This window comes from Argiope bruennichi, chromosome X1 (genome assembly GCF_947563725.1).
Source record: "Argiope bruennichi chromosome X1, qqArgBrue1.1, whole genome shotgun sequence".
NCBI lineage: Eukaryota > Metazoa > Arthropoda > Arachnida > Araneae > Araneidae > Argiope > Argiope bruennichi.
Window position 1 is genome coordinate 61,976,553 of NC_079162.1, and position 17,669 is coordinate 61,994,221.

Consider the following 17,669-nt stretch of genomic DNA (forward strand, 5'->3'; position numbering starts at 1 on the left):
TAAATCACCCCATACAAAACTGCCGGTTACTCTTTATTATAAACAATTCAACGTTGTTTTTTTTTTAATCTATATCTTTATTTTGGCAGGGATGAATTGTAGAAAAACCTACAAGTGGTTATATCATAAATCAATCGAAATAAACCGGGTATATTAAGAGGCCTTATAAGGAAATGTGTGAAGATTATATACCAGTGTTTCGATAGTTGTAGCAACAGTACTGGACCAACAATCCTTATGACGTATTGAACCATCTTGATTTGAATGCTGATGATGACGTAAGGTTCGCGACTGTTGTTGCGCTACGCTTTTTGCTAAATTCTAACGCTCTCGAGTACATTCTAGAAACAATATTATTGCTTCTGGCTCTTAATAAAGCTCTGTCGCTTTCTGCTTTTTGCATAAAATATCTATTATCTCCAAATGTCTCGGCCAAATTTTGAATCAACTACAACTTTTAAAGGTTGGCCAACAAATAACCAACTAAATTCGGAGCTCAGCAACCGTTGGATTTTAAATAGTCGATTTACGGTGGCAACTCAAGAGCCTAGGTTTACATGGGATGAAACCATGAGACGTCTACGCCAGGCAATGGAGAAATCAGAAGATAAAAAATTTAGATGTTTAGAATGTCTAAAAGAATTTTACACCGAGACCCGGTACAATAACCATCGTGCCAATCATGACAGTAAGTGATTTTTTTAAACTATTTCCTCTCTTAATTTTAAGTGCTGTACTGGGGAAAATGTTGTTTACATTCATACAATGTTGTTACGATTCATAAATTTCATCCTTTTTCTACATTTTAATGAGGTATGTAAAAAAAGTATAAAACACTTACCCTGTGTTGATGAAATTTGTTTTTTTAAGCTTTTTTCTGTTTAACAGCTTTTATTAAAATTTTACGGTTTTGTTTTGTTTTTATCTGACGAGCTTTAAACTAGATCGGAAAAAAATCACTTAAAATAAATTTTTACTTCTCTTCATATTCTTCCTACTTTTTACAAATTGGTTTTAAAAAAAATAAAGATTTTAAAATGTACATCTTAATAAAAGTTGAAGTATCTAAATTTCCCTTTTTAATATTTTTAATTATAGAAAATAATAGCCGAGAAATGATTAAAAAATATTAAAAATGCTTTCAATTTAAAGTCTTTAAAATTAGCTTCTGAACTCAACAATGCATGGTGTTTCCCCTGTTTTTAATATTTTTCATTATTAAAATTCAAAAATTTACAAGAAACTTTTTTATATTTATAAACCTTCAATTTAACATTCTTCTTTTATAAAATATAAAATAAAGTAGGTTACTTAATAAAGAGTAATTTGAATTTAAAATGCAAAATTTTCAATTTTCAATAATTTCCATTGTAGGTAAAATTTTGAATAATTAAAAAATCATAAAAATTGCAGAGAAAATTCAAAAATATTACCCTAAATAAGCTGACCCGTTTCTATGAGCTGTTGTGATAGATGAAGTTAAATATGGGAGCAGACCTTTCATAAAATCAAGCTCACCAAATTTGCAAAAATTTTTTACTGTACAAATTTTTACTTTTTTACTAAACAAAAAAGATGTTTTCTTTGGATAAGATAGAAACTGATGTCTAATGATGAATTGGTTTTTAAATGATATTCAGAGAGGGGTTTTAACCCTTTCAGTACATAAGCCCCTTTTCAGCCAAAGATTGTTAATATGGAAGCAGACTTTTCATAAATTCAAGCTCACTAAATTTGCAAAAAATTTTACTGTACAAATTTGTACTTTTTTATTTAAAAAAAATATCCTTTCCTTGCATAAAATAGAAATTGATGTCTAATGATGAATTGATTGAATTGATTTTCAAATGATATTCAGAGGGTTTTTTTTTACCCTTTCAGTACATAAGCCCCTTTTCAACCAAAGATATTTGAGGCTCATATGCCATCCACAGAATTTTTGGCATGGCTCTGAATGTGAAGAGAAATAGAAAAATGTTAACAAATGATGTATTATCCAACAATGAAAAATTAATAACCTACTCATTTCATAATTAGAAATGATGTAAATATAAAGAATTGCATGAAATGTGATGGTTTTCTTAATGATTTTTTAGAATGCATGTTCAATTTACCATTTTCCCACAGACTTTCAATGTAATTCAATCTTGAACCCAAACCACAATTTTTCTCTAATGAATTTTTAACCTAATTTAATTTAATTTTGTTAATTTTAAGTAAAAATTACAAAATTCGTTTATCTGGAATGCAGTTAAAATTGAATTCTATTCATATCTGTTATTATTAACTAAAATAACACCATGGTTTCTGAAAGAAGAACTTGTGAGTCTACTATATAGAAAAAAAGCAGAATTCAGAAAATTTTAATGTAAAAAGGCGCATGAAAAATGGCATTAATGATATATTTTTAATCTTAACAATCTTAATAATGAATAATTAATAAACTGTGAGTAATTTTTTTTAAAAAAATATTTAGATAAGTAAGTAAATAATTTTAGCAAATGATATAATATTTATAATAATGAAATGTTCAATAAATTTATAAATAATATTCTTACTAAATAAGTAAATAATTTTAATAAAGAAAATGTAAACTTTATTTTGAATACCACAACTATACAGTAAAGGAAGATAGTACATGAAAGATGAGAATCACAATTCTCATAGAACCTGCATAAAGTATTATTAAAATCCGAGAGAAAAATTTTATAGATGTTTTTAATACATTGTGCAGTCTCCGAGTGAATTAAGGACTTTAAAAAATTATACACAAAAAATCACTGAGGACACAAGATACTGATGTATCTAATAAAAAAAAATTCAGTGATAAGAACTATTTCTAATCTTGTATTCGAATCAGCCTAGCTAAATTTTAATTATTGTCGATATTTTAACCTATGTTAAAAGGAAATTTAAGAGATCGGGAAAAAAATCGAATTATCAATAAATTCATATAAAAAATATTGTAATTAGCCATGTTAGTTTTCTGTTCATTAATGGTTAAATTAAGAACAGTCTTTTCTCAAATAGTCATTAGTTTTCTTCACTATTCATAAAAATTAGTTATTTTTTTATTACTTTTTACTTCTGGCACACTCACAAGGAGCAATATGAATCAAGTAAGTATTTCAATTTCTTTTTTTATGTAATTTTATTGTTTTATTGATTACTGTATTTTATAGCTATCCCACAAAGCAGGGTTTTTAAAATTTTTATATCTCCATATCAAAAAAATTTATCAAAAAGCAATCTACAAGTTAAGGAAATATAATATATACAAATAATGTGAATTGAAAATAAATAAAAAGAAATTTAACTGAATGCAATTATTTTGTTGGTTCAGTTTAAATATTTTAAAGGAAGATTATTTCTTTATGTAAAATATTTTGAATCATTTTACATGAAGACTGATAAATCTTTGGTATTTTGAATCATTATCTTTGAAAAATTTACCAAAGAAATTACAATCAAAAGTTTTAAAGATATTATAAGATGCCAAATCACTAGTTAAAAAGCTCTGCTTTAAATGATTTTAGTTGATATTTTGATATATATCAAGGCTAAGAAAATCACAATGCAAGTAAGGTCAAAAAATCAATTAAATTATGCTTTTACATGCATGTTTTATGACTGTTAATCTAACTGACCTATTTCATGTTTGCTTGATAACAGCTTAAAAGAGCTTCTATTGTTACTAATATACTAATTTTTGATGCATAAATAAACCTATTAAGTAAAGTTGACTCTTACACAGTCTTATTTCTAAACATCAATTTTATTTTTTGGAAGCCAGATTGAAACTCTCTATGCACTGAGATTACTAACTTTTGATGCATAAATAAACCTATTCAGTAAATTTGACACTACACAATCTTCTTTCTAAACATCAATTTTATTTTTTGGAAGTCTGATTGAAAATCTGTATGCACTGAAGTAAATAAATAGTTTTAATTTTTTTTTTGTATGGCTATCAATGTATATGGCTTGCAAATGGATAAGAATGAAATGAATTATTTAAAAATTAAGGAAGTTCAAACTTGCATATAAAATGTTAATTTATATGTAAGTAAGTAATTATGTAATATAAACTTAAATATAAAATGTTAATTTATATGTAAGTAAGTAATTATTTATATGATTAAAAGTAGATTACAGCGCTGTAATGTATCCATGAACTCTTAAAGACTAGTGACATAGCAATGGATTAGCAGGTTCTGATCGCCCTATGTACTAGTCTTGGATGAATGAGGCATAGAAGGCAATATAACTTTTTATTTAAATTTTTATAGCTTGATGTTATAGCTCTGATTCACAACATTTCAGTACTCACTAAATCCATAGTAAAAATTTTAAATTAATTAAATCAATGTTGCAGCACAAGTCTGCATAGTTATACGCAATTTCAGTTCATTTTTTTTTTCAAGAACAGGGATATCTCTTGCTAATAAATTAATTTAAAAATAACTTGCTGTGAAACTGGTGAGAATCGTTTATGGAGACAATAAGAAAATAAAAAAAAATGTTTCTACTTCCGATTTAATGCAAGTTTTCGTGTGATGTTAAAATAAACAAAACAACTACTTCAAACTCTTAGATTTTACAGAGCGCTTTGAAAGTACTCTTACGAAATATGACATAAATGTTGCATTCCCTTTCTTTTCGTGTTTTTTATTTCGTTATTAAATTTTTGAAAATCCATGAAATGCGTATTTTATTATTTGCGGAAAGCTGCCCAAACAGCTGGTATTTCAACATTTTTAAGAAGATTAATTTTCTGAAGGGCTGATATTTTTAAAGCCAAATATGAGGGAGAGATATATTCTCCTTCATTTGTCAAATACATTCTCAATGATTTTTTATTGTTTTTATTTTATTTATTTATTGCAGTGGATTGATGATATAAGAAATAAACTTTTCACATTGCTTTCATTTTATGATCTTTTTCTAAATATTATCTAAAACTATAGTTACTGCTTTATATCTTTTTGTTTTTAATTAAGGAGACGCGGTACCTAAAAATGATCAAATTATCGAATTTTTTTATTGGCTCATTTGTTTGCTTAGACCCATCTTCACATCACACTAAAATATTAAAGCTGTATATGAATTATTTTGAAATTTATTAAGGTGTATGTACACACTTGGAACTTCGAAAATCGTTCAAAATATGGAATATTTTTTTTATTGCTTAATAATGTTCTCTGATCCTTTAGCATTCAAACGATACCAAGATGTTGTCAATATTCGAAATATTTGTCTAGTTATAATTATTTTTCTTGAGTTGCTTCAATTAAAAACTCTAGTTACGATTTTTTTTAAAAACTCATTTTATGAAGAATGATATTTTCCCACTATGTTGCTTCATTCAAACAATCATAACTCAACAAGAAATGAACCAAATACAATTATTTATATATCAAAATAATCTGTATGAAATAGCGGATGTTTTGTGCCTCAATCAAAGTTATATTTATAGAAGAAAATTTTTAATAGCTATTTAAAATTTAAAATTACAGAAAAAAATCTCGCTTTTTCTATTCATCGTTGATGAAAAAATTTATTTAAAGAAAAACTATACATTTTTATAACTTGATTGAGGCAGACAACATAAAGACTAATATTAGGCATAATTTCCAACTAAAATTGTGTGTCTGTACAAATTAGAATTTAAGATATCATGTTTCAAAAAATATGTTAAATAGTTCATTAAATATTATTTCATTAAATAATAATTAGTGTAATATGGTTTTTCTCACTGAAATGAGTCTAAACCTATATAATGACCTACTGTAAAAAAACAGGATTTTTGAAGTTAAAATTTTAAAAAACTCTTCTAGTGTGTATGTACACCTTAAGGTTTTTATTCGCAGTGACAAGGATTTAAAAGGACCTGAACTTTTAAAAAAAGGCTGGCATTTAAAGACTCGGAGATTCCGAATTAGCGTAACAGCCCAAAGAAATATTGAATGATTTTACTCTTTTGAGTGGAGAATTATGTCCTTCTGGAAAGGATTCTTGGTGCTTTTATCAGGAAACTTTGGCCAGTAGTAAAACACCAGGTTCACAAAAAACTCAAATAAATGAGAAATTTGTCCCCAAAATTATGCCAATTTATCAACAACTGGCATCAAATGAGCTTCATCAATTTGTACAAGATGTTGGACACAGAATTCACACTAAAGTCGTCATAGTGTAAGTGCCCAAAAGAAACTTCTTTTTCATTCTGTCGAGTCTAAATTGTAGTTGCAGATACAATTTCTGAGTTCAATGTAGGGACATCTAAATCATTAGAAAGTGTTTAAGCTGAAAATAACATTCTTCTGAACAATCTAGACATTTGGCCATGTGGAGGGATTATAGGCTAGTGTATCAGAGAAGACATAAGAAATTTATTGTGTGCGAGTCAGTTGAGAAAAAAAAATTAAACTTGCTTATAAACGCAGAGAATACTATAATTTAAAAAAAGAAGGGCTAACATATAAACCTATTTACTTTTGAATCATTTGTTAAATAAATCTTAATTACCAGGTATGTTAATTTATTTAAAATGTCTAGATATTTTGTCGGTTTCATAAAACTGTTTTTCTTGATCAGGTTTCCTTTTTACTGCAATAATGAATATTTAAATCTTTGTAAAAAATTTTGTATTGAAGATAGGTGTTTTGAATTTTGTATATATATTTTAAATTATATACTTTTTATGACTATGCAAAATATTTGCTTGAGAAAAGAGTAAATAGATTTTTATTCACAAATGAAAACTTTGAATGTCTTTTTCTCCATGTTCTATTTTTCATCTTCATGTTTTTAAAATGCTTAGGCTTTTCTCCTAGACAAGATAGAGCTCTCAGATTTTGTGTACATCATTATGTATTTAATAAAACTGTGCATGCAATAAACATTCACTTGCTTGTTTTTATTATTATTATTATTATTATTATTATTATTTGATGCTAGAGTTAAAATGAGGTACTACTAAATTTCCCAATTTTTCACCACATATAATAGTAAAAATTTTATATTAAAATAAGTGCAAAATATATTTTATAATCCATGCAATTGTAATCCACAATTTGAAGAAAAACTACTCATGTTTGAAAAAGTAGTAGCAAATTTTTAAAAATTGAAATTTTATTAAAGCAGGCAGATTAAAATTTTTTTTTTCTTTTCAGGTTGTTTTTATTTCAATGTTAGTGTACATTACTATGAAACTTTCTTTGTATAATGTCTTAAAATTTTTAAAAAAAAATGTTGTGAAGTAATAATGACCTTAATATTAATGTTAAAGGCCTACTTATTCAGTTTACACACAAGTTGGTATAATTAGTTTACATGTATTTTGAGCCACATTGTTTACATCTTTTTTAATACCTGTCTAGTCTCATAAAATTTTGAATTTGCATCTGCATGATTTGTTGATATAATTGCACTTGCTTATAAAAGATTACAATTTTTAAATTACGAAGAAAATAAAAAATTAATTTGATGTAGATTGATACTCTAAGAATTAAAAAGCTCTCATAACTTGCCTTTCATGACTATTTTCCCAAATTATTAAAATCTTAATTTTCTGTTTTATAACTTTATTATTATTATTTTTACATATTATTACTTAAAGTTTAATTATTTGACTTACACACAAGTTGATTTCATTAGCTGGCATGACTTTTAACTAACATATTTTATAAAATTTTTCAGTATGCCCCTACTCTCTTAATTTTGAATTTGAAATTACACAATAGAAATTGATATTGCAATGCTACTTTTCGCCCGCATATGGAAAAGTTCTGTATTCAAGCCATTAATTTTTTCTCATATTTTTTATTTAATTCTGCAATCGTACATTTATAACTTTAGCATGATTTTTCCTTTGCACTTATTTTATTAGCTTCAAAAATTTATTTTTAGCCAACATGTAATTTAGATTTTGCAAATGTAAAACGCGAATATAATTTTCAGTTTTTATTTCTAAAATTTAAATACTCAGCAATTCTATAGCATCATTTAAAATTTTGTTTTACTTTCGTCTCCCTGAATTCAATCATTAATCTGTCAAAATGAAAACTAATGAGAAATGTCTGCTCTTGGTTGTTCTTGTAACCATTTATAAGACATTTACTCAAAGACAAATCCCCCACTTTAAATTTTAGGTCAGACAATTTTGCTTCCATTTACTACTCGCCAATATTTAAAAGAAAAAAAAAAGCATGTAAAATCTCATAGACATGGCATCAGGTTCAACTGATCAGTCAACTTCTAACTATCAGATTTATAATTTTCAGAATCATTTTCATTCAAAAAGGAAAATGTACATAAAACACAACAATTCAACCTATGCATGTATAATTATTGTGAATAAAAAGTGAAAATACATAATATATACGCTGTTTTATGTACCATAAACAGAAATACAGCGATTTACTTAAAATTTGATTTTGTGCGAATGTGTGTGGTTATAACTACAAATCGTCGTAATTTTGTACGGTCTTAGTTCTCGGAAAAATCGCAGCTTAAAAATATTCCTTTCATAGCCATCTGTAACTGACCACTTAACACTCTAGGGCTGGAGTGGGCGTAACATAGCTCCACATCTGCGGCAAACCATTAGCAGAAACCAGACAATCACGCACTCGCGAGCCAATGACGGCTAGGTCGAGACAGGGCATCTTGGTCACGGTACTCAGCTTGCTACGCGTAGAAGTTAATTCCACAGATTTCTTGCTGTAAAATATGGAATTATTTTTAAAAATGAGAAATATTACTATGACCTTAATTCGCTGTAAATACGGAATTTTTTCGCTGTAAAATACGGAATTCTTTTTAAAAATTAAAAATATTATTGTACGGTTTTAATTCGCTGAGAAATTACAGCTTAAAAATATTCCTGTCACAGCCATCTGTAACTGACCACTTAACACTTCAGGGCCGGAGTAGGCGTAGCGTAATCCCATATCTGCGGCAAACCATTAGCAGAAACCAGACAATCACGCAACCGCGAGCCAATGACGGCTCAGTCGAGACATGGTATCCTGGTCAAGGTACCCAGCTTGCTACTCGTAGAAGTTAATTTCACAGATTTCTTTTGCTGTAAAGTAAGGAATTATTTTTAAAAATTTAAAATATTATTCAATGTCTTTTTCTCTTCTCTTAATTTGGTACCAGAATTAGAGTCAGAATTAATTTATTATGGTTTCTTGCTTGCATGGCATATATTAGTTGTTCAGAAAATATATCGCGTGTTTTCAAGAAGGCTTTGGCTTACGAAGAATTAACAAACATTTAGAATCTTCCGAAAGACGAGATATATTTCTTTTTAAATGAATATATATGTATAAAAATTAATAAACGAATGCTTCCAACTTTTATATATCTTTAAGTTATATCTACCAGGAATCGTAAACTGTGTGGTAAGTTTCTATTCAGGTCATCTAAGTCATATAACTGAAACAAGGTTTTAATCATCTGATCGCTTTAATCGAACTTTGATGAAAGTCTTAAAATCTTATGTTAAAAATTCAGTTAACCACGTGGACTTCCTGGGCGGAGCTAGCTGCCAATCATGTAAATATCACGTGGTCTCCCTGTTGATGGTAGTATATTTTTTTCCCAGTAGAAGCGAACTTGACTCCTATACTAGGGGAGTGTGATCTCGGCTCTCTCTCTCTCCCGAGAAATTGTATGTGTAGTTCTCTAGGCCTATTACACTTTGGCGTAATCATGTGCCTTTTATTGTTGATGTCACCAATAAACCATACAAAAGACAACATGTGTCTTCAAGTCATTTCACCCAGACCACAATCTTCACTATCAAATAAATTGTTGTGTAATCAAGAAATGCAATAATAATTTACATCTTACATTTGAAATGCGAAATTCATTGGATTATGTTATGAAAAAAACCACTGTTATTGGTTTTTTTTTTTTTTTTTTTTTTCAAAAACTCAAATTTATTATTTTTTGCTATTCTTTTCTTTTCTATTTTACCTATAGATTTTCTTTAAAGATATCTTTAATATAAAATTCTTTGCCCAGGAAAAAAGTTATTTTTATTTTTTTTCACAATACGTGTTTCCTCCCAAATCTTATAGACTTTTCAAAATTATTATTCCAGAATATCTGCGTTGGGCGATAATTTTATTCATATTTCGTAAACAGATTAATTATGCTTAATGAAGCAAGAACTATATTTGGTCGTACTAAGCAAATTGATCACTGATCTTGTTTTTTTCCCCCACCCCCCCAAAAAACATAATTTTTATCATTATTCATTATTCCTTTTCCTTTATGTTTTACCTCTAGATGCTCGTTAAAGATATCTTTAATATTAAATTCTTTGTTCAGAAAAAAAGTTATTTATACTTTTTTCACAATACGTGTTTCCTCCTAAGTCTTATAGATTTTCAAAATTATTATTCCAGAATATCTGCGTTGGGCGATAATTTTATTCATATTTCGTAAACAGATTAATTATGCTTAATGAAGCAAGAACTATATTTGGTCGTACTAAGCAAATTGATCACTGATCTTGTTTTTTTCCCCCACCCCCCCAAAAAACATAATTTTTATCATTATTCATTATTCCTTTTCCTTTATGTTTTACCTCTAGATGCTCGTTAAAGATATCTTTAATATTAAATTCTTTGTTCAGAAAAAAAGTTATTTATACTTTTTTCACAATACGTGTTTCCTCCTAAGTCTTATAGATTTTCAAAATTATTATTCCAGAATATCTGTGTTGGGCGATAATTTTTATTCATATTTCGTAAACAAATTAATTATGGTTAATGAAGCAAGAACTATATTTGGTCGTACTAAGCAAATTGATCACTGATCTTGTTTTTTTCCCCCACCGCCCAAAAAAACACAATTTTTATCATTATTCATTATTCCTTTTCCTTTATGTTTTACCTCTAGATGCTCGTTAAAGATATCTTTAATATTAAATTCTTTGTTCAGAAAAAAAGTTATTTATACTTTTTTCACAATACGTGTTTCCTCCTAAGTCTTATAGATTTTCAAAATTATTATTCCAGAATATCTGCGTTGGGCGATAATTTTATTCATATTTCGTAAACAGATTAATTATGCTTAATGAAGCAAGAACTATATTTGGTCGTACTAAGCAAATTGATCACTGATCTTGTTTTTCCCCCCCCCCAAAAAAAACATAATTTTTATCATTATTCTTTATTCCTTTTCCTTTATGTTTTACCTCTAGATGCTCGTTAAAGATATCTTTAATATTAAATTCTTTGTTCAGAAAAAAAGTTATTTATACTTTTTTCACAATACGTGTTTCCTCCTAAGTCTTATAGATTTTCAAAATTATTATTCCAGAATATCTGTGTTGGGCGATAATTTTTATTCATATTTCGTAAACAAATTAATTATGGTTAATGAAGCAAGAACTATATTTGGTCGTACTAAGCAAATTGATCACTGATCTTGTTTTTTTCCCCCACCCCCCAAAAAAACACAATTTTTATCATTATTCATTATTCCTTTTCCTTTATGTTTTACCTCTAGATGCTCGTTAAAGATATCTTTAATATTAAATTCTTTGTTCAGAAAAAAAGTTATTTATACTTTTTTCACAATACGTGTTTCCTCCTAAATCTTATAGATTTTCAAAATTATTATTCCAGAATATCTGTGTTGGGCGATAATTTTTATTCATATTTCGTAAACAAATTAATTATGGTTAATGAAGCAAGAACTATATTTGGTCGTACTAAGCAAATTGATCACTGATCTTGTTTTTTTCCCCCACCGCCCAAAAAAACACAATTTTTATCATTATTCATTATTCCTTTTCCTTTATGTTTTACCTCTAGATGCTCGTTAAAGATATCTTTAATATTAAATTCTTTGTTCAGAAAAAAAGTTATTTATACTTTTTTCACAATACGTGTTTCCTCCTAAGTCTTATAGACTTTTCAAAATTATTATTCCAGAATATCTGCGTTGGGCGATAATTTTATTCATATTTCGTAAACAGATTAATTATGCTTAATGAAGCAAGAACTATATTTGGTCGTACTAAGCAAATTGATCACTGATCTTGTTTTTTTCCCCCACCCCCCCAAAAAACATAATTTTTATCATTATTCATTATTCCTTTTCCTTTATGTTTTACCTCTAGATGCTCGTTAAAGATATCTTTAATATTAAATTCTTTGTTCAGAAAAAAAGTTATTTATACTTTTTTCACAATACGTGTTTCCTCCTAAGTCTTATAGATTTTCAAAATTATTATTCCAGAATATCTGCGTTGGGCGATAATTTTATTCATATTTCGTAAACAGATTAATTATGCTTAATGAAGCAAGAACTATATTTGGTCGTACTAAGCAAATTGATCACTGATCTTGTTTTTTTCCCCCACCCCCCCAAAAAACATAATTTTTATCATTATTCATTATTCCTTTTCCTTTATGTTTTACCTCTAGATGCTCGTTAAAGATATCTTTAATATTAAATTCTTTGTTCAGAAAAAAAGTTATTTATACTTTTTTCACAATACGTGTTTCCTCCTAAGTCTTATAGATTTTCAAAATTATTATTCCAGAATATCTGTGTTGGGCGATAATTTTTATTCATATTTCGTAAACAAATTAATTATGGTTAATGAAGCAAGAACTATATTTGGTCGTACTAAGCAAATTGATCACTGATCTTGTTTTTTTCCCCCACCCCCCAAAAAAACACAATTTTTATCATTATTCATTATTCCTTTTCCTTTATGTTTTACCTCTAGATGCTCGTTAAAGATATCTTTAATATTAAATTCTTTGTTCAGAAAAAAAGTTATTTATACTTTTTTCACAATACGTGTTTCCTCCTAAATCTTATAGATTTTCAAAATTATTATTCCAGAATATCTGTGTTGGGCGATAATTTTTATTCATATTTCGTAAACAAATTAATTATGGTTAATGAAGCAAGAACTATATTTGGTCGTACTAAGCAAATTGATCACTGATCTTGTTTTTTTCCCCCACCGCCCAAAAAAACACAATTTTTATCATTATTCATTATTCCTTTTCCTTTATGTTTTACCTCTAGATGCTCGTTAAAGATATCTTTAATATTAAATTCTTTGTTCAGAAAAAAAGTTATTTATACTTTTTTCACAATACGTGTTTCCTCCTAAGTCTTATAGATTTTCAAAATTATTATTCCAGAATATCTGCGTTGGGCGATAATTTTATTCATATTTCGTAAACAGATTAATTATGCTTAATGAAGCAAGAACTATATTTGGTCGTACTAAGCAAATTGATCACTGATCTTGTTTTTCCCCCCCCCCAAAAAAAACATAATTTTTATCATTATTCATTATTCCTTTTCCTTTATGTTTTACCTCTAGATGCTCGTTAAAGATATCTTTAATATTAAATTCTTTGTTCAGAAAAAAAGTTATTTATACTTTTTTCACAATACGTGTTTCCTCCTAAGTCTTATAGATTTTCAAAATTATTATTCCAGAATATCTGTGTTGGGCGATAATTTTTATTCATATTTCGTAAACAAATTAATTATGGTTAATGAAGCAAGAACTATATTTGGTCGTACTAAGCAAATTGATCACTGATCTTGTTTTTTTCCCCCACCCCCCAAAAAAACACAATTTTTATCATTATTCATTATTCCTTTTCCTTTATGTTTTACCTCTAGATGCTCGTTAAAGATATCTTTAATATTAAATTCTTTGTTCAGAAAAAAAGTTATTTATACTTTTTTCACAATACGTGTTTCCTCCTAAATCTTATAGATTTTCAAAATTATTATTCCAGAATATCTGTGTTGGACGATAATTTTTATTCATATTTCGTAAACAAATTAATTATGGTTAATGAAGCAAGAACCATATTTAGCCATACTAAGCAAATTTATGATATAAATTTATAGCCAGGAGTAATTTTTATCTAATAATATTCTAGACATTACTAATTGCTTTTTGAAGTATAAAAAAATTACGACAACGCAAACATTTACTCCTTGATTTGCATAAATTTCAAAGTTTTTTCATGGGGAGAGCCTAATCGGAGAGCATTTATAAATCTCTGAAATGTTAAATTCATTTGATTTAACCATTATAGCTAAATATTCTAACATAAATGTCTTTTCCAATCTGTCATCAATTAGGAATTCTGAGTTTCTTTCCCTTTAAATATAACATAGGTATTTTTATTTGACGACAATTGAAAGCTGATATAATTATATTATTTAAAATACCTATCAAAGCATAACTCTTAATTTTAAATTTAATGTCATTATTCTCGACTTCATTCATATAAAAAGCTTTATAATCTTTCAGAATATTGGGGGGGGGATAAAACTTATTTGTTCAAATTTCACTATAATGTCATTTGATCTTTTTTTAATCGAAATGCCAATTAATAAAAATAACTGAAAGAGGGATTTTAATTTTATCCACTGTTAACAAATGAAGCAAAAAAACTCTTCTAAATTCTATTGAAACATCTTCAGACTTTCCTGGCAACACCTGATTTATATACATTGACCCTTAAATGCATAGCTATGTAGATCTGCATAGTATTTTCAAAACTTCATATCTTTTTCTGTAGCGTTCTTTGCATAGTGGCGTTTTTTTTATATTTAAATTGTACCCAAATTATTTTATCGTTTCCGAACGCAACTAGAATCTCTGACAGTTTATTTCTTTATCTGTGACAATTTTCATTGTTGGAAGGCTATTTGAGTACAATTTCATTTTGGCGGGTGTTACGTATTGTGATTATTGACATAAAATGTAATAAAAACGTACGAGAAAAATTGTTTTCCGATAGAAACAAGGTATGAGTAACGAATAATATTTATATTTTTACATATTCTCATAAATTTATGCAAGAAAAATGTACTTTTTTTCATGATGTAAAAATATATCAATATTCAAAATCTGTTCGACATAAGTTCACTAAACTTAGAGGGTCATCTCATCCTTTGCCGTCTCTGGATGCACGAAAAGACGGCGTTGGTTACTGGCCTATATTTTCAAACAGATTGAGGTGTAAAATTCCACTATGTGAGGGTACCACACAGTGGTCATATAGCAAATGCTATGTGACCACTGTGACCTATGTAAATAGTAAAAATAATTATTTCATGAATTTTCATGTTTTGTAAAGCAATGAGAGGTGTTATTTATATATGAAATATTATATTATTGTATGCAGTAGATCTGTAGAATTCAAGGAGTGATTATTTATGATGATGTAGAAATATATCAATATGGGTTTTTTAATTAATTATTAATTTAATTAATTTATTTAATTTATTTAATTAATTTATTTAATTAATTTAATTAATTTTTAATTAAACCCACATAATTCTTATGTGGGTGTTTTTTTTGTATTTTTCCTATTAATAACACCTATTTCCCAGTAGATTTCAAATTTTATTTATTAAAAATAAAAATTCACGCATTAAGGGTTAAGCAATCATGGCATCAACTGGAGAAAATTTTGGAATCTTCAAAATATTCATGCAAAATGTTATGTACAAAGTTACTGCATTGCTTATAGCCTAAACATTTTTTCTTATTTCCATCCTTCTGTCAGTAAGCACTACATCGCAGGTGTTTTAAAAGATTTCTTTAAATATAATCTCAACAAGGTGTCCTGGGTGTTGAAATTGAATAAAATATTATTAATTATCCAGCATTCATATATAACTTCTAATTTTTTCCCTCCTTGCAGAAAATGAAAAGATACTTGAAAAAAAAATTAAAACCTTTCTGCAACTGCAAGAATTGATTCGCTTCATGTTATAACCCACAAGTTGGATTTTTTTTTTCTTTTTCTTAATTAATGACTCCATATACGCTTTGATACCACCCTTCAAGGTACTCGAAAAAAGTAATGAGTTAAAAAAATGACTCATTAAACTGATTAGCTATTCATACAATCAAATCTGAAAAGCGAACCTTTCCAATTTCTCTTCATAAAATGAGTGGAAGCTCACCTTAATTTTTTCATGCTCATCAGATACACTCGTCCCTTTTTATTTGGTAGTTTTATCTTTTATAATGTGATAAAGCTCATGAAAGATCAGACTTCAAAAGTAAATTATAGAGTTATTTCATTTTCTATTCTATTCCACTCGAAAGACATTGCGAACGATATCTTATTAGCATTACTTCGATATATAGTGTTATCGATTAATCCAAGTGTCACTGCGTTTTCATGAAAGTATTTTTCATATTTCTCTGTTCCTTTCTTATTTATGTGAGGCATATTTTTCTTCCTTTTTTAATTGGAAGATGAGAATTAATGTAGAAGTGATTCAAAACAAATGCACTAATTACCGACAGTTTTAACTTCTTTATGAAAGATGATAGGTAAAAACAATTTGAACACAAAACATTGATAGTACTTTTTCCCATATAATTCAGACAGTAAACTACATATGTATTTATTTATATAAATAATTAAATTCTTTTTTTTTTCTTTCTCTTTATGGATATCTGTTTATCTTATGGGATCGCGGTTACCTAGCGTGAAGTCTCGGTTGTGTTGCCGGCGGGTTCCAAGTTTGAAACCCGATTCTACAAAAGAACCACAGTGTAAGCTGGCCTGGTGCACTCCGAATTTGTTGGAGACGAATGCTTTTCCGCCGAAGTGGTGTGGAAGCGTAGATAATGGGCGCTGGCTCAAACAACATCTTCGTAATTTGAGCACAATTCTAAATTACAATTCTAAATTTCATCCTAAAATAGTCTTCCGTGTTATTTTAGAATGGATGAAAACGGAAGGGAGGATGCCTCAAACTATAATTTGGATGTATACTTAGGATATTTTAGGATGGATGAAAGTATCTGCAAAAAAAAAAAAAAAAATACAGAAGGAAAAAGTAAAGTTTTGTTTGGATTCATTATAATTGCCGTATGTAATATCACTTACTGTGTGTGTGTGTGTGCGTGTGTGTGTGTGCGTGTGTGTGTGTGTGTGTGTGTGTGTGTGTGTGTGTGTGTGTGTGTGTGTGTGTGTGTGTGTGTGTGCATGCGTAATGATGTTTTAAACTCTTAATTTAATCCAAATTAATTTCCAAAGCTTAATCTTAATTTAGCTCATAGTAATTTCATTCTCTTATATCTTGATCCAATTCCACTTTTTCTACTTAATTAATTCAAAGGAAGCTTTATAAAATTGCTGAATCGGCTAAACGCCGACACTTTCACACGCTCTGCGTGAAGGGACAAAATACCGCTGACTTTATGAATTCTTCTAAAAGATCTCTGTGTTTCCCATGCTTTTTGATTGACATGCCATGGAAATCCCTATTCAAACATCATAGTATATAAGACAGCTATAATTTGTTTCTCCCTCTTTTTACACCACTTCTTGACCAATCTGTTACTGTGAGCGGACGTGCTGGTCCGCGCCGCTTGTACATAAACGTGCTTGCCTACCTCCCGGGAGAGAAAATAAAGCGAACTTTAAAACTTCAATGAGTCTTTCTGTCTTCGAAACTGCATTCTGCTTCAAACAAAATAATGCTTATATATCACTGGGATATGCCATAAATTCTAATTTATTTGATCCTCTGCTTTCATTAGAGAATGAAATGAAAGTACATTAATTCTGTCTTGACGGTTCCTTCATGTAAAACAATGAACAAACTGAAAGTACATAGACTCTATCTTT

The 17,669-nt window shown here is 28.1% G+C and overlaps 1 protein-coding gene across 1 annotated transcript in view; it reads left to right on the top strand.

Annotated features, from left to right (window-relative positions):
* Positions 1 to 423: 423 nt before the first annotated feature.
* The window catches only part of LOC129959242 (zinc finger protein 184-like), a 97,856-nt gene continuing 80,610 nt past the window's right edge, over positions 424 to 17,669 (top strand). The window contains exon 1 of the mRNA XM_056072066.1: positions 424 to 688. Coding sequence (XP_055928041.1) covers positions 424 to 688 — 265 coding nt within the window. The remainder of the gene's footprint in view (positions 689 to 17,669) is intronic.